Genomic DNA, 23,925 nt, shown 5'->3' with positions numbered 1-23,925 from the left:
GCGACTTTCAGATGGGAGTCTGGACTGGCAGAAGCAACTTCAGCCTACACTACAGGTGCCAGCGCCTACGCATTTCTGGTTCTTGGAGGTCAAATGCAGTAAAGCAAACACATAGCATCTTAGTTTCCTCAAGTAAGTCATCGGATACCTCCAACTCTGATCCTAATCTACCGAAAGTGGCAGCGCCACAAACACGCAACAAAAGTCACTCTGAATGATGGCTGCATCGAAGGTATGACCAATGGCATAGTATATGGCCCAAAGTCAAAAGCTGAAGATGTCCTCGCATCGCAGAAATAAAAGAAATCAGGGAAAATGCGCAGCAACCATCATGCGCCCCACACCTCTAAAGGGCGGCAGAAAATTAGTGGCAGGAGCTAGTCATCAGCCTAAGCAATGCGCCATGATGCCGTCAGGCCTAATACCAGTCCGTTCTCTGGGGACCAGATTATGTTCAGCTATCAGGATCAGGGTTCATGCAACGCACCATCGCCCATTGCGCTGAAGGCGACCACAAGTCTCGGACTCTCTGCATGTCCAGCGGCATAGCACAGCACATGCACATGAAAGCAATGGCAAAAACAACTTGCTGCAAGCTCACAACACGGCATGAAAAGGAAATAAGTTTCCATCAGAGTTTCATAGTAGATAAGAACAAAATGTAGCATTCTCCTGACAGGACATGTACTTACAAGTGTTAGCAATGAAGTGGGTGTCGTAAACCTATCAACTACTCTATAGTGCTAGGTTAGAAGTTGTGGTCGCCCCTTGCTTCGATTGGGAACCGGCACTAAGTATCTGGTTTTTTTTTACTGAAGTCTCTAATTCCTAGGATGATGTCAATCTAAGGAACATCTAAAGGCATTACATTGAAGGACAGATAACACCTAACTATACAAATTACAACAAGCTTTCAGTTTTTCGCACATTGACATGCATAAAGACCACATTGGCAGCCTCGTCATGGAGTAAATCCATGTTTTCGTGTTGCTTCACTTCTCTTCCATGTAAGTTGTACAAAAAGAAAAGAACACAGGGAAGCAGGAAAGAAATAAAATATGGGGCTAGCTAATAAGTGAAAAAAGGAAGGGGGGAAAAGGAAAAGGAAAATGACATCAAAGATACACATATGCACCGTACAGTTACTGAAACTAATGAATGGTGTTTACCTCTATCTTCCTAGTTAGACATACAGGACCTTAACCTGTTCACTCTGTTTGTTGTATGAGCTGTGTCCTTAGGCTGGACTCTTGAACCTGCCCAAAGGAAGATGAACATTTAATTCAAGCCAAGCATCAAACCACATTGTTTCTTTTTTTTTTTGTTGTAGTCATATATTATGATTGCAGCTTGATACTTGGAACTCAGAAGAATCTGAGTCACGATCACTGTCTACTGGAGGACAAAGGAACTTGTTCTATACTTCACACAAGAAAACAGTAGGACTATGGTTTTCAGAATTGTTCGCTCAGAAAAAAACAAACATGTATATTCTCACAAAGCTGAACTGCTTCTCATGACACTTATGTCATATTCCTGCATTCTAAACATATCCTAAACATGTTGATTGCCAGATGCAAGAAAAAGAATCATTTGTTATATTTATTTACATGGCAACAAAATAGTAGATGGATGCAATTATCTTCTCAGAAGGCATTACGAAAAGATAGAGATAGGGTAACATTTATTGTAGTGCACCCAGATCAGATGAAAATATTGTCAGGGACTCGGCAACAGTATTGATTCTTTTTAAAAGAATATTGTTTTGAGCCGAAGTGGAAAGATTTCATACCACGGTTGTTTTACCGAGTAACTAGCATAATTATACTTACAGAATCATTTTTGTTCATATCACATAATATTGACACAGGTAGTTATTACTATTTAGATGGCAGGCCCTTTTTATTCTTTGTACCGCTAAGCTCCCAAAATAAAAGAACTGAGAATGACAGAAAATAAAAACCAAGATTGTACCTGTAGTGCCGCTGCTGTTGCCAAGAGTTCTCTGTACTCATTAAGTAAGGTACTTTCTTTAGCAGCAACAGCTGAAAGTTCTGTAACCAGAGTGTGTGTACCCTGTAACTGCAGATCACAAATCAATGGTTAGACCTGAAGGTCATTGTTCCTAGTTGTGAATGTCTACTGTCCACAATGTCTACTGTCCACAATAGGTACTGGCAATTTATAAACAAGTCTACACAGTGTATCAAACAATAAATCACAATCACAACCACCAGGATGACGCTAGAGGTGTTATGCACAATAGATGTAGAAGGTAGAATAGAAGGTAGAAGTAAAAGGACCTTTCAAACTAACCTTTGATAGCAAATGGCAAATGGATGACCCCATTGCTTGCATGATGTCAACTGCTGAACTGACAGCATTCTTAATAGTAAGTACATCGGCCTGCAAGAAAGAACATAACAGCACAATAACCATCAGTTTCACATTTGCTAAAACAATAAACGTAGTTCTTTGTGAAACTGAGAAGTTAATTAGCATGTAATAACTTGCAATTTCCCCAGGAGTCATGATTTCTAAGTATTTGCTCCAATTTTGAGAGAACTTCATGAGATCTATTTTTTACTTTTATTTTGTTTTTTAAAAGAGAATTGTTGACACCTTAGCTCCTCCTGAAACTGGAAGACGCAATGTGCTTGCTTTAAGAGCTTCAGTTGCGCTGGATAAAGAAGAAGAATGCTCTGTTTGCAGTGCTGCCCAGCTGTCGAGGTAATCCATCTACATCATGATAATAAAAAGATGAAACAATCAAGGTTCGATAATAAGATAGCAAAATTAGTAAATGCATTTTTATGAAAAACAAAAGGCTGTCCAGCAAATTGGTTCAAGAAGATCTACTGAGCATATTGGCACATATGAGTACAAAGGGTGCTGGTAGCTCACTTATAAGGAAGGTATTTCCACAAACAAAGAAAAATATCTTTGTGAAACAACATATCTAAACTAAAAATATATGGTAAGGAAATTTTACATTTGTTCTCTTATATTTTCCAAAGAGGTGGTTTGATGGAGGTACTTAGTCATCTTTTAAATACAATTGCATCTTGAGTTATTCTATGTATCCTTCTGCATTCAGGGTGACTGCCTTAATGTAACCATCAAATCCAAAAGTGCATGCATGATCATGATGATCAAATAGATCTAATTCTGCTCAGATAGCATGAACCACACATATATAAATGCAAAAAGAAAAAAAGATCTTACTTGCTCCTTCAATACTATCCCCAATTTGACCTCTTGCCGTAGTCTTTGCACATAGCTCCTTATCATAACCATAGAGTCACACATCCTTGAGTTAGCATCCCACACACTGTAAAGCATAGTCTGCTTCAAATGAATAAAAAAAGTAAGAAATAAACTCGTGTTATTTATGGCTTGACCACATATTAGAACGAGGGCAACAAATTCTTGTGTTCAGAAAAAAAGGCAGTCTGCCTCAAATAAAAAATAAATTAATAAAGTAACTCATGTTATTTGCGGCTTGACCACATACTAGAATGAGGTTAATAAAGCAAAAAAGTATCTTGGGTTTATAAAGAAAGCTTTACACATATTAGAATGAGGTACCACATCATCAGAAGATCTTGGGCTTGCACAAAACACTCACTGCATTTCCCCCCACTTCCTTAATACAAGATAAACACCTAGTTGGGGGCTGATACTACATATACAGGAATAAGGATACAACAGAATGAAAAATAAAAAAAGGCTGGTTATATACAAACAGTATTATTGCATTTTTTTAACTTCCAACAACCTAACAGGATATGGGAAAATTTAAATCCAAAATGAATGGAAAGTTTAGCACAAATGCTATCAGAAATCTAATGGGAAGAAATAATGACATGGAATTTACCTCTGCACTCATTTTCTGAATTGATAGCATTTCATCAACATAAGCATTGGTAAAACGCCATTGTAAGTTCCTATTATGCAGGAGGCGCAATTGATGGGCATCTTCCATGTGTGCTGGGCTCTTCTTCCCTCGTGTAGCATCACCAATGTAGCTAAGAATAGAAGAGGCCGAATCAGATCTGACAGAACTACATGGTGAGACAGGTGTTGAGGGTCTAGTCCTTGATGGGCTTGGTAATCTCCTAGAGGCAAACGATGATGTTGATGAAGCATTGGATGGTGATGAAGGGCGTATTAGAACACGAGATGGTGAAGACGATGTCCTAGCTAACTGCCTTGGAGGTGTAAATTTTTCTGAATTATTTGAAGGAGCATCTGGACTAGAACTGGCATTCTCCTCTTGAATTTCACTTCCATCAACAGAAGCAGGGCTCTCAACATCACCGGACAAAACTTCAGGGACTTTTACTCTGTTATAAGCAAGAGGCATTTTCCTTGGTGAAGCTCTGGATGATTGCACAGTTGAAGAGATTTGCTGTCTGATTTTATCAGTTAGATCCATGCTTCTTGACATTGCATTAGCACCATCAGGTCCTAGCACTCTTCTTGTACAAAACACTCGTGAAGGAACCATCGAAGATATTTGTCCATTACATTTATCAGAAAAATCCATACTCTTTGACATTACATTAGCACTGTCAGATCTCGCTGTTCTTCTTGGTGACATTCCACGTAATGGAACTGAAACTGTCATAGGTTTCTTATCTTTCTCAGTAAAATCCATGCTTTTAGATATAGTATCAATGCAATCGGATGCATGTCGCCTTCTTGGAGAAGCACCTCGAGATGGAATCTTCACCAAGATTGCTCTGGTACCCTTTTGAGCTGCATCAACATTTTCTGTATTCTTAATGTCATCAATAACAGGTTTGCTCGGTGATATCTCCTGAGATGCAATGGATGACGAGACTGCATCTGTACCTATGTCAGTAGAATCCATCGTTCCTGGATCATCGCCATCACCACCATCTTGCATTGGCACAGTAATTTTCTCAGTGACATCTATGCCTTTTAATAGAGCACCAGTGTCATCGTGTTTACTGTCTGAAGTGCAATCAGATACAGTTGATGAGATTTCCACATCTTTTGATAGGGTATTAACACCATCAGATTGAAGCCTACTGTTCTGCGGAGTCTGACATGATGCACTTGTTGAGCTGGACGGTGTGCCGTCTTTTTCAGCAAAATTCACGCCTGTTGATGTGGCATTAGAGACAGATCTGCTTCTGGGAGAAATCCCTCGTAAAGCAGCTGATGAGGAAGATGGTCTACAGTTTTTATCAGAAAATTCTGTGCTCTTCAATATAGCATTGACACCATCAGAGGTCGGCCGCTTTCTTGGCGAAACCCCTCGTGATGCCATTGATGAGGTTGAAGGTCTGATACTTTTTTCAGCTAAGTCTGTGCTCTTTGATATAGATTCTATACCGTCAGAGGCGAGCCGTCTTCTTGGTGAAACCCCTCGTGCTACAGCTGACACCGTGACAGGTTTGTTACTATTTTCAACATGATCAAAGCTCTTTGATATCACATTGACACCATCTGAGGCGAGCCGTCTCCTTGGTGAAACCCCTCTTGCTGCAGCTGACATGGTGAAAGGTTTGTTACTGTTGTCAAAAAGGTCCATGTTCTTTGAGATCAGATTGACACCATCTGAGGCGAGCCGTCTTCTTGGTGAAACACCTCGTGCTGCAGCTGGCATGGTGACAGGTTTGTTACTGTTTTCAACAAGATCCATGTTCTTTGAGATCACATTGATTCCATCTGAGGCAAGTCGTCGTCTTGGTGAAAACCCTCGTATTGCAGCTGAAGAGGTGGTTGGTCTGGTATCTTTCTCAGCAACATCCATACTCTTTGATACAGTTTCAACACCATGAGAGGAAAGCCGTCTTAATGTTGAGACCCCTCTAGGTGCAACCGAAGAGGATACAGTTCCAGAATCCTTTTCGGTAAAGTCGATTCTTTCTGAAGTGGCATTGCTAGCATCAGATGCAAGCCTGCGTCGTGGTGACATACCTCGTGATGCTGCATATGAGGTTGATGGCCTGTCATGTCTATCAGCAAGATCTGGGGGTTTTGATACAGTGGCAACTCCATCAGAGGCTAATTGAGGTCTTGGTGAAATCCCTCGTGATGCCACCGAAGAGGTTGATGGTCTGTTAGCATTATCAGCAAAATCCATGCCTTTGGTTACAGCACCGATGCCATCAGAAGCAAGCCTTCTTCGTGGAGAAATCCCACGTGCAGAGGATGAGGTGGATGGTCTGTTATCCTTTCCAGAAAAATCCATGCTCCTTAATATAGCATCGGCACCATCAGAGGCAAGTCTTCTCCTTGGAGAAACCCCTCGAGATGGAATTGACGAGCTGACTACTCTGCTGTCCCTTTCAGCGAAATCCATATTTCTGACAATATCATTAACACCATCAGAAGCGAGTCGCCTTCTTGGTGAAGTCCCTCTTGATGAAGCTGGTCTCCTATCTTTCTCAGGGAAATCAACACTTTTCGATAGAGTACCAGTGCCACCAGAAGTTGTTCTTCTAGGTGAAAGTCCTCTCGGCGAAGACAGGTTCGTAATGGGTTCATTTAGTATCTCGGATGATTTTGTAGTAGTCTGCGATGCAGCATTAGACACACTTGATACCGACGCACTTGGTGAAATGCTGGGTGAAGAAACTGATGCGGAGAGTGTACTGTTATCATTTTCAGTAAGATCCATGCTCTCTGATGCAGCTGTTCTTATTGGTGACGCCCTTCTTGATGAAATTGACACTGATGCAGGTTTGAGATCTTTACCAACAATGGTGCTTTTAGACACATCATTTGCATCACTGAGAGCAGCTGATCTTCTTGGTGAACCCCCTCGTGATGACACTGACGAAGAGACCAAGCGGTCAATTTTATCAGCAAGATCATTACTTCTTGACAATGCATTTGCAGCAGAGGACATTGTTGTTCTCTTTGGTGAAACCCTTCGTGATGGAACTGATGGAAGAGCAGACCTACTAATCTTATCTGTGAGATCCATGCTTTTAGACATTGAGATAGCAGACACCCTGCCCCCCATCATAGCAGGCCAGCGATGTTGATCAATCACCTTGGCATGTGGATTCTCCGATTGCTCATGGCTAGCTCTCCCTCTCGACGGGCTCCTCTTCCTATCAGCTGGAGCTGCATCCCTCATCTTGGCCTGATCCGCAGAAGGGCTGCTAGTGATCCTTTTACCCTTTGATTCGAGCTGGAAAGAAGAAGACAGACTCCGCATTGACGGCCACAACCCATCAGGAGCCCGGCTACCAGACAACTTCCTCGGTGCACTTTGCGTTTCTGAAACGGCATCACGCACCGGCGTCGACGAGCTGGACGATGAGGATGACGGGCTGGAAGGCGCAGACGATGGCGACGTCGGGGCAGAGATCCTGGACGGGGTAGTCGGCCGCGACCCGCCGGAAGACGGCCTCGACGGAGTCGCCGGCCGCCGTTCGGTGGACTGGGACCTCTTCGCCTGTGACCCAGCCGACGTCGGGGACGACGCCCGACCGGCATTCGGCGACGGGTGCCTCCGTGGAGTAGTAGGCGCCGCTGCTGGCATCGCGGCTACCCTGCGCTTCACCGCGTCATCATCACTGTGGCCATTAGCATAATTCTTCTCCGCCGGCAGCTTAGATTTCGGCAGCAGCACTGCTCCTGGCGCCCGGATTTCGCAGGCGTCCATCCGCACACCCACCGGCAGGACTCAAATCCACCCGCATTGATAGCGCCACGGAGCCACCACCAATCTACCACCCGTCCAACCTGCCAACACAGCAACAACACGAGCAGCACACATAAGCAACCCATCTCGCAAAACAAGACAATCCAGGGGGCTCGGAATCACGCAGCAAACGAACCAGATCGAGGACCCGGGGAACGGGATTCGGTAGGTGGAGAGGAGAAAAGAGAGGGCAGGGACGAAGAAGAAAGGGAGGGAGAGGTGGTGATTTTCTCGAATTCCTCCTTTTTCCTATTTATGCCCAGGAATTGAAGCGTCTCTATCGGGTGCGGGTAGGGGCGAGCGAGCCAGTCATGGCTTGGTCTCCACCTCACGGGAACTCCACGGCCAGCTCCTGCAAGCCAAGTAATGGCGAAGCCAAGCTTGTGGTTGCCTGCTCTTGTAGCGAGCATAAACTAATGCAACTGGGAGAGAAAGAGCTTTTCTTGGTGGTGAAAAAAAGGATAGGAGAGGTCAATTTTTTTTTACGTTTACCTCCGTTGAAGCGGCCGCTCCCCTGGGCCAGGTGGGAATGTGCCCGTTGGTGCGACTCCAACGGCTAGCCAGGAAGCGGCAGATGGCGGGGCCTCGTCTCGCCGCCGCCGCCGCCGCCGGGCGAAATGGGGGAAAAAGAAAATGCGACGCAAATTCAACATCAGCTCGCCGAATTTTTCAACGCAGGCAGCCAGTCGCATTTGAGCATTTTGCTCCCAGGTCGGAAACGACTGACGAAAAAGAATTCGGCGGTTGGAAGATTCCAAAGGCAAGCAACAACAATCGGTGCGCCCCAGGTGGTCGGAATTGGGAAATCGATGGGTGGAGAAAAAATCGACGGTTTTTATTCTCGAGCTCTGGTGCCGCACCGCACCGGACACGACATGCGTCCAGGGAAACGGCCCAGCATCCCGCGAGCTTTCGCCGATTCCAACCGTCCCGACAAGCGATCGAAACAAAAGTAGCTTCGATCCCTGGAAACGATTCCGCGCGGCAGCGACAAATGCCGCCGCCTAGAAACCAAAAATTGAAGAGGAGCGGCACGATCCTGACCTCTGACCTCCTCGGCGCCGGAGAACCCGCGGCACGCCGCCGCCGCAGCGAGCCCTCCCCAACCCGATTTGCCCGATTTGGGGGCAGGGGCCCGGTCGGGAAGGCTGGAGGAAGCGATCGAGCAGCTGCTAGGGAGGGAGCGCGAGGACGTGGGGGGAAGACAAGACGAGGGCAGAATGCCAGAATTGCCACAGCCAAGACGGGTCTCGCGGTTCCCCGAGAAAGCATACGAGGAGGAGCTTTTGTTTCCGCGTAGGAGAGGAGTAGGGTGATATGAAGAATTCTTTTTTCTGTAAACAAAAACGGTAATAAATGGAAAAGTTAGCTAATCGGAGGTTAAAAACAAAAAAGCCGGGAATTAACCAATCAGAGGTACAATTTACACTTTCCACCTCCCCCCCTTCTTTCCCCTTTACTTTTCCTTGATTGCTCCTTGTCCACCGGTACGCTAATGAAATCATGTTGATTTCCTTTTTATTCCATATATAAAAAATGTAAATTGCTTCTCGAAGAGATGAATTACCATTGGGATTGTTTGAGCGAGTGTGACGAGTGATTAGAGGAACGCCGTCGAAGCAACGGCACGGCACGGCGCCCCAGCAGCAGAAGCTGCGACCACCCCACCAACTGCAATTGTACCAGTGTGTTGCTGTTGGGGAGAAAAGAGAGCCTAATGTCAATGACGAGCACTCCGTTCCCAACATATTTTGCCCCAGTGGGTTCTTCACTCGATTTACAACCTCTTCCACTTAAAGATTGAACCTCTTTTATGTTTTTACATTTTCGATCACTGCCCATAGACTACTAAATTTTATCAATGCGTCTGTCTGTGATTCTGGTGCTTACCATCTTCTATTGTCAGATTTGAGCTTGGACGTATGCCAAATTCTAAACGAGTCTCATTTCTATCGATCTGCACGGCGATAAACAACCCATTGGATTGAATACAAATCGATCAAGTATAGTTTTCTGACGAGTTGTCAAAGGAGTGCTCCTAGTCTAGCACACTAAACGGCCTTACCCAATCTCAATGATAGCCAGATAATATCACCACACCCAACCTAGTGACCTTACACGATTAAGTTTCCACAGCAGCCTTTATGCTCTAGCACCAAATCTGCACTAGCGTCCACAAAGCACGGGCTTGCGTGCAAACCTAGCAAGTGAATATCTTGGCAATCAGTTGCCGCGTCACCACCACACGAGGCTACACTACATACACATACCGGGAATGCTTGCTCATCCAATCCAGGTACATGAAGCGAAAGGGAAAAACAGAAAGCAGCAGAGGATTGTACGCACCTCGTCAGCGAGCGAGCAGAGTGCGAAGCAGTTGTAATTGGAGGGGACTGCCGGACTGGGATGGTGGACAGTTCAGGCCAGCTAAAAAGAGCAGCGGCTGCAAGATGTCAAAGGAAAAGTCCCCATGAACCCCACGAGAGACGGTGGCCCGTAGTGGACGGATGGCAGCAGTGGCAACTCACCAGCAATCAACATAGACCGAGATAGTAACTAGTTAGGACATTAGGTGCATCGTCATCGTCCTAGAGATCCACTCCTGTTGCCAACAATTTTACACAGCTAACAAGCTATGTGCATGGTCTTGCTTACATAGATTTCATAGCTTATCTTTCAAAAAAAAAATTAAAAGCTCGAAGGCTGTAGTAACTTCACCCAACAAGATGTACATGACCTTGCTTTGCAGATTCCATCGCTTGTGGGTTTAGTGCGTTCACTGATTGGATACGGACTCCAGCAGGCAGAACGGAACGCGCATTGCCTGCAGACCAACTGTTTCAGGAGTGGAAGAAAGCTGATTGCCAAAGTGGAGCTCCTGGCTGTACACGAAAAACAGCAGCAGGGTATCTCAGGTATAAAGGTAGCCCAGCAGATACAAATGATTCATAAATCAACTTACTGGCTGTTGTATAATGATGACGTCTAACATACGTCAGCTTGAACACTAGTATCAAATGTGCCCGTTGCCCCACACCTTGGCTCACTATCATCAATATTACAGACAGAGCGGCATCTACATCAGAAGGTTAATAAATCAGGAAAGAAGGCTGAAACAAGACTGAAACCAGTTATTGGCATGTCATTGATATGACTAGTTGAATGCATAAACTAGAACTAAAAATATTAAAAATAAAAGCACCATGTTGCTCCTGAAAATCACTACAACTGAGTGAGTCCACAACAGCAAAAAAATCAGAGACAACAAACTTCACCTTTGTAGAACCACCTTACAGAAATATCTCAAATGTGAGTTCTCTGTAACAGGATCCTTTGACAACATGCTCTGCCTACCTGAAGATTTAACAGGCACGATACACTTTAAAGCCATAAATAGCGGTATTTAATAGCATATCTGGATGGCTTGGAACCATGTAACTAGGACCATCTCCTGCGAAAAATGGAAATGTAACTGGGACCATAACATTAAGAAATGGCAAGTAAAGGTGAAGAGATTTCAGGAGAGAACCTGAAGAACTTGAGTAATTGGTCACAGTCCAGTCTGAATGAACAGATGATCGTTGTCTAGGAAACTGAGAAACTAACTGGCAATGAGATTTTTATGGTTTCCAATCAATAAATCAATCAAATAACAAACTAAAGTATGAGAAGAGCAGTTTGGACGAAGTTATTTGACATTAGTTTATTTACCACTTTTTCCCACACTTTTTCCCCCTTCACAAAGGGAGAAGATAAACTAAGAGCTTCTTGACTGTCAAGCCTGATGCCACTTGAGCAAAGAAGGCTGAATGACTGTATTATATAAACAAAATGAAGAGAGGGTAAGTTTATTCAACACAAGATACTGCAGGTCTGTTTAAAATGTAAACATTATCCGCTTAAACATGTCTTTTTCTAATACATCTTGGTATAGATTTCTAGGACGCCTGCCATCTTTTCAAAAAAGAAAGATCGCAGGTGATATGGACTATGGTTACTGGGTACCTACGCAATCATTAGCATAGCATCTAAAACATTGTTATGTGATATCATGAACAGCTAGATAGGCAATAATGGCGACATGAAGCCTTTTTCTATTCCAACAAACTAGTGCATGTGGGTATGTGTACTTAGTTTCTTCTCAAGAACAGTGAGCTGGGAGGAGCTTGCCAGTTTGTCAGCAAAGTCTTGTATGTTGACACTTGAAGAAGCTTCTTACTCAGCCTTAAACGAACACTGGCAAGGCAAATCGTTACTTAGTTAAATGCAATGGTTTTGGTCACTTGGAAATAGCTACATTGAAAGCAAAATCTTTGGAAAAACCACCATTCTACATGCCTGTCATAGTCCATAATCTGTGATTACCTGCCTTATCATAAAGCAAACTTTTGCTTCCCACTTATACTCTTGAATCCCATGACAGCCTGAAAGACATCAAAGTTACTAGCGTTAGGAATAAGTTATAACCAGCAAAAAGGGGAGCTGTGGGACACGTCTACTTGATGAGTAGTAAGCTCGATTGTTTGTACACTCGAGACATGATAATGGTCACTAACATGCCTAAGTAATACGGGCCTCATGTCATGATTCAACAGAGAGAAAGGCACCTAAGCACTTGAATATTCGGCTGATATTTTACTACTAGAGGATTTGATAAGGAAATCGCCAAATCGGCGTCACTCACTCTTCAATCAGTCCCCTGGAAGGAGATGGAATTTCACACCTCCTCCCCCATGCTCACTCTTCGATTAGCCTGAATAAACTGCTGCGAACGACAAAACATACGGAGTGAAGCCGAAAGCGACGCGCCAAATCAGCCTACACGGAGATCACCTAAACTGCACGGCGGAACCCAAATCATCCGCCATGGCACCATCAAGAGAACGAATTCAATTCGACATCACTCCCGAACCCTGAATCCCCGCGCCAGGGCCCCGCGCGAGATGAACTTCACACACCCCCACACCCTTCAAACCGAACCAACCAATGCACCGGCGTCTCGCGGCCTCACCTGTACCCTCCTCGCAGCGGCAGAGTGCTCGTCGGAGGTCGGACTAACTAGTCCCCCGCCCGGATCAGGGCGAAGTCGCCGACACGGTGGCGCATCCTGACCCCCCACACGCCACCGCGTCGGCTCGACGGTTTGCCCGCTCGCGGAGACGGCGGCGCGGCACGGGCTGGCTCTGTCTCTGCACTCGTCTGGGCTACTTGGGCGGCCCGTTTTGTGTAAAGTCCACGCCGCGTGATTCAGCAGCAGACACTGCTAGGCCCGTCTTGGACTTGGGCCTGACGATTGTCTTAGGCCTTGCTCGTGAGGCCGCGACGGCGAGACAATGTACTGACAAGGAAAAAGCTACTCGTAACATTTCTCTCTCGACCTTTCCAGAGCTCCACAGTAAAGAGCAGCGACCGGAGGGCGATTCACGCTTCTTCCGTCGATTCTCCGGCGTCCTTGCCTCTGGCACCCTCGCTGGTGGAGGAGGAGGACGTTCGGCTGAATCGGCGGCAGCTTTGAGTTTCCGTGTATATAGCTAAATATACAGTAGAGTTAGGGTTTCGGTGGAGCCTGTTATGGCTGCCGCTGCTTTTGTGCTCCTGAGTACCGTCGGAGGTGGCTGGGGTGGTGGGTTTGGCCATGTCGTGGGCGAATCTGCTGCTCCTTCTTCCGGCGAAGCTCTGTGGAGAATAAAAGATGAGCTCGGTTTATCTCGACCTCTGGTGAGTTTTCCAAATCCCGGTGGCTTCTTTCTCTGTCCCTCCCTCGGCTCCGTCGATGTCGGCGCTTGCTTTTCTGGCGGTGGCCTTTGGAGGTTTGATTACCATCTTGGGAGATCGGGTCGGTGTGTAGATCCCTCTTTCTCGGGGGTGGTGTTTAGATCCCACCTTCTCTAGTGGTTTGTATCCCCTTTTGGGTGTTCTCTTTATCGGCGTGCTGGAGTTGGTGCTGTGTGAGGCGTCGGACTCCTTCTACACCGGCGAAGTGATGGTCGTCGGCCATCTTGCTCGGCCTGCACTTTCAACGACTTCACGGCATGTCGGTTTCTCCGGTGTGCTTCTCCGGGGGCCATTTCAAAACTTTGAAGCTGCTTCGTTGGGTTGGTGGTCGGCTTCAGGGCATCTCCTCCGGCCGCCGGTGAGCAGAACAACCGGGCCCTTCTTACAAGTGCTGGTCTGTAATTTTTCTTTCTTTGAAGGTTGTCTTTGTAAGATGTATGGTGCAAACTACCTTTAATGGAATATAAACCCGGTTCTCTCAAAAAAAGAAGGAAAAAGCTACTCGCGACTCTCCAGCCCAACAGCCGCCGGTCTTTGCCCTCCCAACTCACGCATGCAGCTCGCATAAGGCTCTCCGCACTCGTCACTCTCTAAATTCACTCTCTAAAAGGAATATTCCTACCTGGTCATCAAGATTTTCCTCTCTATATTTAGTTTCTCCGTGTTCATTCACTCTCTAAATTTCTACTCTATACCAACTACCACGAGTGGGGCCCACGTGTCATAATTATTTTTTCCTTTTTTACCCTCCCTCCCCACTGTCTATCTCTCCCACCGCGGCCCCTCTCTCTCCCTCCGCCACCGCGCCCCTCCTGCCCCGACCACCACCACCGGCCACCTCCTCCGGCCTCCGCCGCCGTCCACCTCCTCCTCCGGTGGCGGGCCTCGCGACGCGGCGGCGAGATCCGGGCGCGGACTCGGGCACCTCCTCGGCTCCGGGCGGGGCCGCCGCGAACCCCACCCCCTCAACCCCCTCCCTCCCCTGCTCACTGCGCCGGCGAGCGCGCGAGCCCGCGCGGGCCAGCAGCGGCGGCGGCGGGGGAGCAGCGGAGGCGGAGGCCTCCTCGAGCTCCGCTGGGCTCCCTGCTCTGTCTCCCTGCTTGTACCTTGCGCGCAGTGGCCGGAGCGAGTGGCGAGAGGACCGGCGGCGGCGCCTCCCTCCCCCTCCTCCCAGATCCTCGGCGAGGCGGGGCGGTGGGGCGGCCTCCGCCGGCGGCCCATGGCGCGGAGACCATGGCGCGACGGGGCGGCCTCCACCGGCGGCCCGTGGCCCGTGGCCTGCCCCTTCCTTGCTTCGCCTCCGCCGGCGAGACGCAGCCCCCGGTGGTGGGACGCTGCGGGCGAGCGCGGCGGGGCACGGGAGCGCGAGGAAGGTGAGCGGGAAGAGGTGGTGACAGAGGTCTGGAGGCGAACCGGCGAGGTGGAGCACCCGCGGCGTGGCTGGACCACCTCGACCCGGCGCAAAGGGCCTCCTCCGCGGCGCGGACCAGGGGCCTTGCCGGCGGGGCGCGCGCAGAGCGGCGGCATGCCCGCGGGGTGGCGGGGCGCGCGAGGTGCGGCGGCGTTCTCGCGGGGCGGCGGCGACGGCAACAGCAGCAGCTTCGGAGCGGCGACGGGGGCAGCCCCTTGCGCGGCGGCGGAGGCCCCTTCCCCTGCTCCCGCGGTGGGGCGGGGCGGAGCGGAGGAGGGCGGGGATGCGGCGCTGCGCGGAGCATGACGGCGGCGCTGCGCGTCGCGGAGGAGGGCGGGGTGCGGCGCGGTGGCCGCCAGAGGTGGAGGACCTGCTCCCCTGCTCCTCCGTGCGCGGGCCGTGGCGGACGCGGCAGGGGTGCTGCGGCGGACGGCGCCGGCAAAGGAGAGCTGCCCGGCCCGAGAGGAGGCGGGGGAGGAACGGTCCGAGGCGGGTCCCACGCCACGTCGCCGTGTTGCGGACGAACGCTACCACTCCATATTTGGCACGCCTTCGCCCCGTCCTCAAGGATGTCGCGCCGTTTAGAGAACGTCGCTGCAGAAAAAAAATCTGTATATGCTTGCGCTACAGGCTTACAGAGCGGGGTAGAGAGCCCCACTGCGGAGAGCCTAATGACCTGCTGCGCATGTGGCCCACACCTCCATCACATCCTCCCCTCCTTCTCTACCACCCTTGCATACTTTTTTATTGAATAATAATGCTTGTTCGTAGAACTATTTTATCTTCTTCATATTACTTTCGTTTGGAAAACCGATTATACCGTTGTATTCTATGCGTCGAGACGAACAAAATTAGACCCCACTTGCATATGTTTTAACGATATTTGTGAACTAGTAGTAACTTATGTGATCTTTCTGTAGCAACTTATGTGTATATCAGTTTACTTTAGTAACAAATTATGTGCATAACAATTTTGTTTTGTGTCAACTTATATGTACGAGTGTATGATAGATTTTGTTTGTAATAATTTATATCTTATACATGTGGCATCTCATGTGTATAATATATTCTATTTTTTTGGCAACTTCTGTTTAAATGTGTGGATTTATTTTTATGACAATTCGTATATGAACTTATGTGTATGACACCTTACTTCTTTTTTAATTTATGTGTATGGCATTTTATTTTTGTGACAACTCATTTATATGACAGATTCTATTTTGTGAGAACTTATAACAAATTATGTTTTTGTGACAATTTTATTTTTATGACAACTTATAAATATTTTTTGCGGGAACCTTTATCTTATATTTGTGGCAACTTATATATGTATATTGTAGCAACTCCTTCAATAATATTAAATTCAAATTTACATATAAATTATTACTAGTGCAAAATATTTTCAAAATATATGCAAGTGAGATCTTGTTTTGTTCGTCTCATCACGTAGAACACAACAGTGCAATCGGTATTCAAAACGGAGATCGTACGAAGAAGATAAAATATTTTTTATGGGCAAATTGCATGTTAAAAAAGCTCCACCAACATGCAATACATAGGTGGGAGATAGAGCTAGGCCGTGTTTGGTTACCAAATTCAAAATTCCAAAAAAAAAATTCGACACCTGCATGGAGACTTAAATCTAGACGAAATAAAAAACGCATTGCGACTGCTGTCTGTAAATGGCGAGACGAATCTAATGAACCTAATTAGGATGTAATTAGATGCTAAATTGCTACAGTAATGCTACAGTAAACAACCTCTAATGACGGATTAATTAGACTCATTAGATTCGTCTCGCGATTTACAGACAAGTTCTGTAATTATTTTTGTGAATAGTCTATGTTTAGTACTTTAAATATAGAAAAATGTCTTTTCAAAAACTTTACAGAGCGCAACCAAACACGGCCCTAGTAAAGTCTGAAAAGATATGACGTGGAGGGAGTTGCGGCGGTTCTACAGAGAGAAGCAGAGTAGAAGGCACGCCTGGGGGAAGGGGTCGCTCCATCTCTGCGGAGTCCTACTGACAAGGGGCGGGAATGGATCAATGGCGCTAAGACCGCCCACAGTGAAGTGAGCAAATGAAGGAGCAAATGCACTGTTTGACACTGTAGATGCACTGTTTGGCACTGTAGACAGAGAGGGCGTGGGAAACGAGGAGGGAGCAAATTTGCTCTTGCTCCCTCCGCTGTGGTCAGCCTAAGGCCCCGTGTGCGAGAGTTTTTACCTACTTCGACTTCACTTATTTTGCGCAAATCAAGATACTATATCATGTACTGTATGTTGAAATAAAAATAAACTATAAATTGGATGAAGCCACTTTTTATAACTTCACCGGCTTTGACTTGACATGTAAAGCCATTTTGGAACAAGCCCTTTCAAACGGTTCCCTTACAATGTAACTTAGTATTTAATTTTTTAGCTTAAAATTAAAAATAAATAAGAGTATGTCTTTTAAGCCCGGTTAAATTAATTAGTCGTACCTATGGATTCCTTATCAACTCCAAGTCTCACACTCCTCTCCCCTCTAAATCACGGGAGGATCCAGTCCCCCTACAGCTAGTGCATCAATGGAAATATGGAGAGGATGAGGGAGAAGAAGATAGAGATGAAACAAGAAAAATGGAGAGATAGTGGAAGAACAGACCTACCCTCCTTCAGTCCTAAATGTTCTGCATCAGCCACTGCTCTGAATTTTCTAACATTGTTTTCCTTGTCCGATTTTGCATTCTTAGCCTAAATTATTTACAAACTAGAAACTCTGGCGCGGCAGTTGCCGCGCCTGCCTGAGATGGCCAGCGTAGTTTGATCGTTTTGGGCCTTCGCCTCATCGTAGTTGATGTGGTAATGATATGCTTAAGCAATGCAAATAGTATTTAGCAAGTAAGCGACAAAAATAGGCATCAACAATACTTTGCAGGAGAAGCAGTGTATGAAGCAGAGTTTCCAAGTAATATTTAACATATAAGTTGATATGTAATGTATACAGAAGATTGAAAGCTTGCATAGTAGTTTCTGAAATTATGCATTAACCAAGGTAGTAATTATTTATCAATGGAAATGAAAAAGAACCTGGCTATATATCAGGGGTTAGACCACAATGGCAGTTCCTTGTTAAAAGAGCCCCATACTTTCTGTTCATGCCTCAATTTTGTTTATAATGTTAAGATCAACACCAACTTTTGTAGAGGGAGCAAGCCAACTAATGTTTGTTAAGTCTTGTGTTGAAGCCCGGGGGAGACAAGTGATTCTTGTCACAACCAGATCCACAACGAGTGATTCTTGTTTCAGCTAACATTTTCAATAAGGATACAGAGTGTCTACCTTGTCAAACAGATTGGGTGGTGGTGGCTTCAACGGATTTTGTAGCGAGTTGGATGCGCTTAGCTATTCCATCAAACAACTGGTATGCGTGAACATTAACACATAATGAATGGAAAAACAGAAATCAATTGAGTGCGAAGAATGCGCGCACCATCATCAGACATGGAGCTCCGATCATGCGACGGCCTAGAGCAGCTCACCGTTGCTGCCGCTGCATCCGTGTTACCACTCCTGAGGCTGCCACCCAGAAGGCTGTTCAAGATCAAGTAATTGGGCCTCGTCGTAGCTCCCGCTCGAGTCCGCCCAACCAGAAGTACAAAGGTGAAGACTGGGCCTAGCCCATGGTGCTGTGCGAGAGAGTGCGGCGGAACACTGGCAGCTTCGGCCAATAAAACAGTTAGTTTACATCATGATTATCCACACCTTGCTCGCATACACGGGATGGGACAGGGGAGGCAGCGGAGGTGAGGAGCACGTCCCTGGAGGAACCAGTGATGGTGCCATGTGACAGTGGGGAGGTGAGGGGAGCTGGGGAGGGGAGGGGAGGAGCAGAGTAGCGGCGGCGAGGGTCAGATTGCCCATCACCGGCAAGCCCTCTCCACGAGCTCCGCAATCTGCTATGCACACCAAACCTTGAACACCCGGCATAGCCGCACGAATCGAATAAGGGCCATCTACTTTTGTTCTCTCGGAGGCTTGACGAGCACGGCCCCGGTGGAAAAGAGCGTCGGCGCCCGAAGGTTTGGAGATGGGGAGAAAAGGGGAGGGGATAGGAGTAGCAACAAGGATTAGGCTGCGCCGGTCCGTTCGTGCTTGGCCTTCTCGGTGAGGGGAGGCGCGGGCGCGCCGCAGGTGGAGCGCAAGCTCTCCTTGAGCCCCTGCAGCGCAGTTAGGGAAAGCTAGGTGAAGATCGAGCCAACGGCCACACCGCCGGCCGCGCCGGGTCACAGGGGCTGCTGGGCCTTGCCCGTGCCGGGATGGCCGGGTTCGCCGCGTCCGCGCTTGCACCCTCACCCCGCCTGCGCCGGGGTCGCTGCTGCCGTTACCCGCGCCAGGATGGCCAGGAACACAGCGCCCGCGGTGGCGACGCCGGCGGCGGGAGGGAGATGCGGGAGTCGTGCGCGAGCGGGTTCGTGAGGATTCGCGGCCCTTGGCTTAACGTGTGACACACCCGCTACTACCCTGATCGGACGGTACATATCATGTCCTGGTTGGATCCGACGGTGATCGTGTTAGCGGGCGACGTGGCCCTATCGGGCACCCGAGTTTCCGTCCAGGATTCGTCTTTAGGAGATAGCATAGAAATTGGAGCGCTAATGCACTAGCTAATTAATGCTGCCACTCCTAGATTAGTAAAAACCACATATTCTTTAGCTAATATTTGACTGACTACAGCATGGGTGACATGTTATATTTTTCTTAGCCCCCTAGCCTACTTGTCTCACACTCTTTTTCACTAACTTTGCCTAAACTTTATTATGTCAAAAGTGTTCAACCTAGTATATTAAACAAGATTGACATATAGTGTACTAAAGAAAGAGATACTAGCGAGAAGGAGAAAGGCCAAACGTACTCATCCATTAGTGATCACATTTTGGGCTTCATCCTCAGTATTGTTGCACGTGAGATGTGACCTACATATATTGTTAGGTCGAAATTCGTCGAGAAAGAGAGTTTTTTCTCTCTCGATATAATAAGGCAAAATAGCCAAAATAGTCCCTGAACTCTTGCCAAAGAGTCAACTTCGTCCCTGTACTTTCATTTAGGCCAATTTAGTCCTCCAACTATTAAACTTGGGGTTAGTTACATCCTTCATCCAAACTGCTGTTCCTAACACCGTTAAAACAGCTGACACCCATTAGGAAAAGACTCAATTGCCCTACTGTTCCAGCGTTCCTCTTCCAGCCATTTAAAAAAACCTGCAGGCTGCATCGCTGAATTAGTACGGCAGCGTTCCTCTTTTTTTTTTTACGCTGGAAGAAGGGACGCTGAAGGAACGCTGGAACAGGAGGGCAATTGAGTCTTTTCCTAATGGGTGTCAGCTGTTTTAACGGTGTTAGTAACAGCAGTTTGGATGAGGGATGTAGCAGTTTGGATGAGGGATGTAACTGACCCTAAGTTTAATAGTCGGAGGACTAAATTGGCCTAAACGAAAGTATAGAGACGAAGTTGACCTTTTGGCAAGAGTTCAGAGACTATTTTGACTATTTTGCCTAATAAGAAGATAGAGAGGTTTGGGCTGAGCAAACCGAGACGCAACACCTCGTGCAGTTGTGCCACCTCCAGCTAGGCCCTACCCCACCGGAATACAAGCCAGGTGCGGCTAACAGGCCCATCGGCACCTGAACCGTGGGGCCTCTCGCCCGAAGCCTATATAACTCGTCACCCTCCAACCCCTGTCAGCTTCTCCCCTTCCTCCCTGTGCGAGTCTAGTGTGAGAGAGGAAAAGAGGCAGCCCTCCGCTACCCTCTCCTCTCCCCTCCCCTCGCACAGAGAGAGGGGCCGAGGGGGCGAAGGGGAAAAAACAAGAGAAAAACAAAATCCTAGGGCTCCCCCCTCGATCCTCTCCGCGATTGCCCCACCGATTCGTCCAATCCAATGCCGCGCGCCTCGAGGCCCTCCAATCCCCCGGCGGCGGCGGCGGCGGCCGCCGGCTCCGGCGCAGCCAAGAATGGTAAGCGAGCGGCCTGTCCTGCGGGGGGTTTTCGGGTTCTCGGGGTTGGTTTTTGGCGGGGGTGCTGTTTGATCCATTTCCGGCGAATTCCTAGGGTCCCGGATGGGCGAATTCGCTTCTCGGCGCAATGCGATGGCTCGATAGAGAAACTGCGGTTTTCCTGGCTTGGGGTTTCGTTTGGGTGCGCCCCCGGCTGATTGGCTTAGTTGCGTGCGCGGTGTACGGATCGCTGATGGGATTCTCGATCGAATCCACATGCTTCCCGGATCTGACTGCGAGAACACGCGTGGAAATTATCATCGTGGAATATGCAGTTAACCCCAGTTTTTGCCCGGGGAATCATTAGTTTTATCGGCACATCGGTCTGAGATGGTAGGGGATTTTTATCTGTTTCTCGCTTTCAGAAACATCAGGGACTTCAGGGTACGGCGTTGTTGCTGGGATGGCTCTGTTTTGCACCCGAATTCTGTAAAGCTGGGCACGAGTTTCTTTACTTGGGTTACCTTTGGATTAGGGAATACACTGGATCGAATTTCCTATTAGATGGTTATAGTTCCTTTGTGAGAGTCCTTAGATCGTTTATTTGCAGTGGAATGCAATCAGTCCCATGGGAATGGGAATTGGCTCCTTTATAGGTGATCCCCACTGAATTGGGTGGTCTTGTTTGGTCCTGGTTGCATTTGATAGAGAATGAAATGCTGGCGTGCGGTTGAAAGAAAAAAACACTGGTGCTCTAAACACTTAATTGTTTCAATTCCGATTGATTGGCCTGATGTTTGAGTTTTCCAATCCAGATATTTGGCCTGATATTGAGTCTCTATCAAGTTATTTGGTCTGTGGTATTGAACTTAGATATGCTGATTTTGTTTATTTGGCATTTCCACTTTACCGGTTAACTCCAGTTTGTAACGATTCAACAATTCCATCAAATATTTTAAGTTCTGTGGGATCGTTGTTAAAAGTGCACCTTCCTCATGATCTCGGATGTGACAAGATGGGTTTATTTCTTCTGCTATATATCTAATGCCCTACTTAGCAATTTGTATTGTACTGCATTTTTTCTACTGAATTGATCTGTAGTGTAATAGTTTTCACAGGAGCATCTGCATGTTTTTAGTAATTCGTAACACATCACTTCAATACTTCATCAAGTAGTATTAGCTACAACAGTGCACCTGAAAGAATGTATTCTGTTTGATGTTGTATTCTAATTCTTTTAAACTTGTTTTGTATTTTCATTTTGCAGTGAGCAGCAATACTGGCCACTCCACCCCATCTTGCAGCGCACCTGCTTATAAGTCGTTTCGCCCTGTTACTCGCTCTATGACCCGTGTGCCTGCTCCTATCTCTGCTTCACCTGGCTTGAAGGAAGGAGGATATGCTAGCACGAGCTCCCGTAGAAGTATTTCAGGTGCTTCTTTCAGCATTCAATCAGCTGCTTCACGGCCAACTGTAACTAATGCCCGGACCCCTCATAAAGTGACTTCATCTGGTTGGAAGCCTCTTACTCAGCCTGTTGCTCTGAGTGAAGAGCAAAAATTTGCAAGTCTTACTACTGCTAAGCGGTCCAGAGTTGATTCCTCCCGAGCTGTCAAAGATTCAACCAATCATTCGGCTTCCAAAGCTAACTTAAATGTTCCAATAGGTGCTTGCTTGATGCTTTATCATCTCATTTTTAATAGTCATCTTCTGAATTCAAATACTTAATAACTTTATCTTATTCCAGGCAAAAAGTACCGAGATGAAGAAAACATGAGCCAGGGCGATCAGTTGGATGGGGCAGTCATGTCATCTCCGAAGAAGAAGCTTCAAACTTGCAAAGACCCTTCAGATTCACCTTCAATAAGGAAATCAACTATCAGAATCCTGGGTGGCCAAAGCGCTACTCCACTGCCCACAGGGAAGTCTGTAGTTGAAACTGTAAAGAATCTTGCAAATATACCAGCAAAAGTGGTTTCTGCTAGTACAAACGACATCGGTCAGTCAGTTCCATTGCTTGCACAGCAGCAGCTACCTGACACCGCAAAGAACTCCAGTGTCATCACACAAATTATTGCCAATGAAAGGAGTCAAGTCAATCAGTTGGCTGCTACAATTGTTACATTGCCCAGGCAAAACCTTCAATCTGATTATGGAAAGAAGCCTTCCAATGTGCCCCTAGTGAAGCCTTCAAATGTACCCATTGTGAAGCCTTCCAATGTACCCATAGTGCCTAACCAGGTCAGTGGGTTGGCTGGAGCAACTGCTCCGTTGGTTACACCGAAGTTAGAAATCGGAAAGGTACAAAACACTTCCAGTCTTCTGTCGAACCCTGCTTACGCGAGGGCACTTCTAATCAAGCAGCAAGAGCGGCTGCTACAGCAATTTAAATTGGGTAGTTCACAGCACCAGGAGCAACAGCAACAAAATCAGCTCTACATCAAAGGGCCAGGTAAAGTTCTATGCCTTGAACTGAAACAAAACTCATGATTTTCACCTCTATAAGACTATAACTTCCCTCTTGTTGCAATTTCAGCTCTGTTTGAGACTGACGAGGCGCCACCAGTTGAACCATTGGGTACGAAGTGCCAGCTCTGCAAGCTTGATGTCGCTTTCCGGCCACAAGGGGATGCTGGCCGTGATGCAAATGCTCCTCCAGTTGTCGCAGTTCTGGCATGCCACCATGCATTTCACAGCAGCTGCATTGAGTCTATCTATGGCCTCGCTGAGCCTGCTGAGTGCCTGGCTTGCGTTGAGACTGGGGCAGTGCACTGATGACTAACAATAAGCATCACTTTAGCCTGATGGCTATGAAATAGCCTTATAGAACAAAAAATCCTTTTAGGTTGCATAGAGAGGGTGAGGTCTCATCTCTATTGGTAAGAGTTTTCTTTGGTACAGGGGGGGCTGAAATCAGAGTTTGATACCTCATTTCTGTTGGCTTCAGTGCAATTAGCTATCGTTGGAGTTTGATAGAGAGCTGAATCATCAGACATGTGCGTTAACTGTTTTGTTGTCATTGGCTAAAATCTGCAGTCTGACCTGATAATCTACCAAATCGTATGTTATGAG

General features: G+C 47.1%; 2 protein-coding genes across 21 annotated transcripts; one reads left to right on the top strand and one right to left on the bottom strand.

The window, feature by feature from the left end:
- Positions 1-625: 625 nt before the first annotated feature.
- On the bottom strand, positions 626-12,885 carry LOC120644708 (flocculation protein FLO11-like). Of its 20 annotated transcripts, XM_039921497.1 has the most exons (17): positions 12,702-12,758; positions 12,375-12,528; positions 12,056-12,114; positions 11,861-11,926; positions 11,402-11,503; positions 11,220-11,295; positions 10,966-11,141; positions 10,653-10,766; positions 10,219-10,572; positions 10,037-10,133; positions 9,258-9,383; positions 3,878-7,731; positions 3,226-3,345; positions 2,623-2,739; positions 2,317-2,406; positions 1,975-2,082; positions 626-1,256 (listed from the first exon to the last, which is right to left on the bottom strand). In XM_039921497.1, the coding sequence occupies exons 12-17, from the start codon at positions 7,649-7,651 to the stop codon at positions 1,209-1,211; spliced, it is 4,257 nt and encodes a 1,418-aa protein (XP_039777431.1). In that variant the 5' UTR covers positions 7,652-7,731; positions 9,258-9,383; positions 10,037-10,133; positions 10,219-10,572; positions 10,653-10,766; positions 10,966-11,141; positions 11,220-11,295; positions 11,402-11,503; positions 11,861-11,926; positions 12,056-12,114; positions 12,375-12,528; positions 12,702-12,758; the 3' UTR covers positions 626-1,208. The 20 variants fall into 20 exon arrangements, with proteins under 20 accessions (XP_039777431.1, XP_039777405.1, XP_039777444.1 ...); XM_039921471.1 differs by lacking the exon at positions 12,375-12,528 and adding an exon at positions 8,735-9,024 and having other exon boundaries at positions 11,402-11,926; positions 12,702-12,880; XM_039921510.1 differs by lacking the exon at positions 9,258-9,383 and having other exon boundaries at positions 12,375-12,452; positions 12,702-12,751.
- A 7,722-nt stretch (positions 12,886-20,607) lies between these two features.
- LOC120644701 lies at positions 20,608-23,925 on the top strand. The gene is made up of 4 exons (XM_039921382.1): positions 20,608-20,874; positions 22,121-22,519; positions 22,601-23,305; positions 23,390-23,925. The coding sequence occupies exons 1-4, from the start codon at positions 20,799-20,801 to the stop codon at positions 23,626-23,628; spliced, it is 1,419 nt and encodes a 472-aa protein (XP_039777316.1). The 5' UTR covers positions 20,608-20,798; the 3' UTR covers positions 23,629-23,925.

The sequence above is a fragment of the Panicum virgatum genome, chromosome 1K (assembly GCF_016808335.1).
Source record: "Panicum virgatum strain AP13 chromosome 1K, P.virgatum_v5, whole genome shotgun sequence".
Taxonomy (NCBI): Eukaryota; Viridiplantae; Streptophyta; class Magnoliopsida; order Poales; family Poaceae; genus Panicum; species Panicum virgatum.
The sequence above is the reverse complement of the archived record's forward strand: the minus strand, read 5'-3'. Positions and strand labels throughout refer to the sequence as shown.

Excerpts from the sequence above, each read along its gene's own strand:
- LOC120644708 (XM_039921429.1), bottom strand. The coding sequence starts at position 7,651 with ATGGACGCCTGCGAAATCCGGGCGCCAGGAGCAGTGCTGCTGCCGAAA. Across the intron at positions 2,740-3,225 it reads GGATAGTATTGAAGGAGCAA|ATGGATTACCTCGACAGCTG; the intron begins GTAAGATCTTTT and ends ATCATGATGTAG. Across the intron at positions 2,407-2,622 it reads CAGTTTCAGGAGGAGCTAAG|GCCGATGTACTTACTATTAA; the intron begins GTGTCAACAATT and ends TCTTTCTTGCAG.
- LOC120644701 (XM_039921382.1), top strand. The coding sequence starts at position 20,799 with ATGCCGCGCGCCTCGAGGCCCTCCAATCCCCCGGCGGCGGCGGCGGCG. Across the intron at positions 20,875-22,120 it reads CTCCGGCGCAGCCAAGAATG|TGAGCAGCAATACTGGCCAC; the intron begins GTAAGCGAGCGG and ends TTCATTTTGCAG. Across the intron at positions 23,306-23,389 it reads GCTCTACATCAAAGGGCCAG|CTCTGTTTGAGACTGACGAG; the intron begins GTAAAGTTCTAT and ends TTGCAATTTCAG.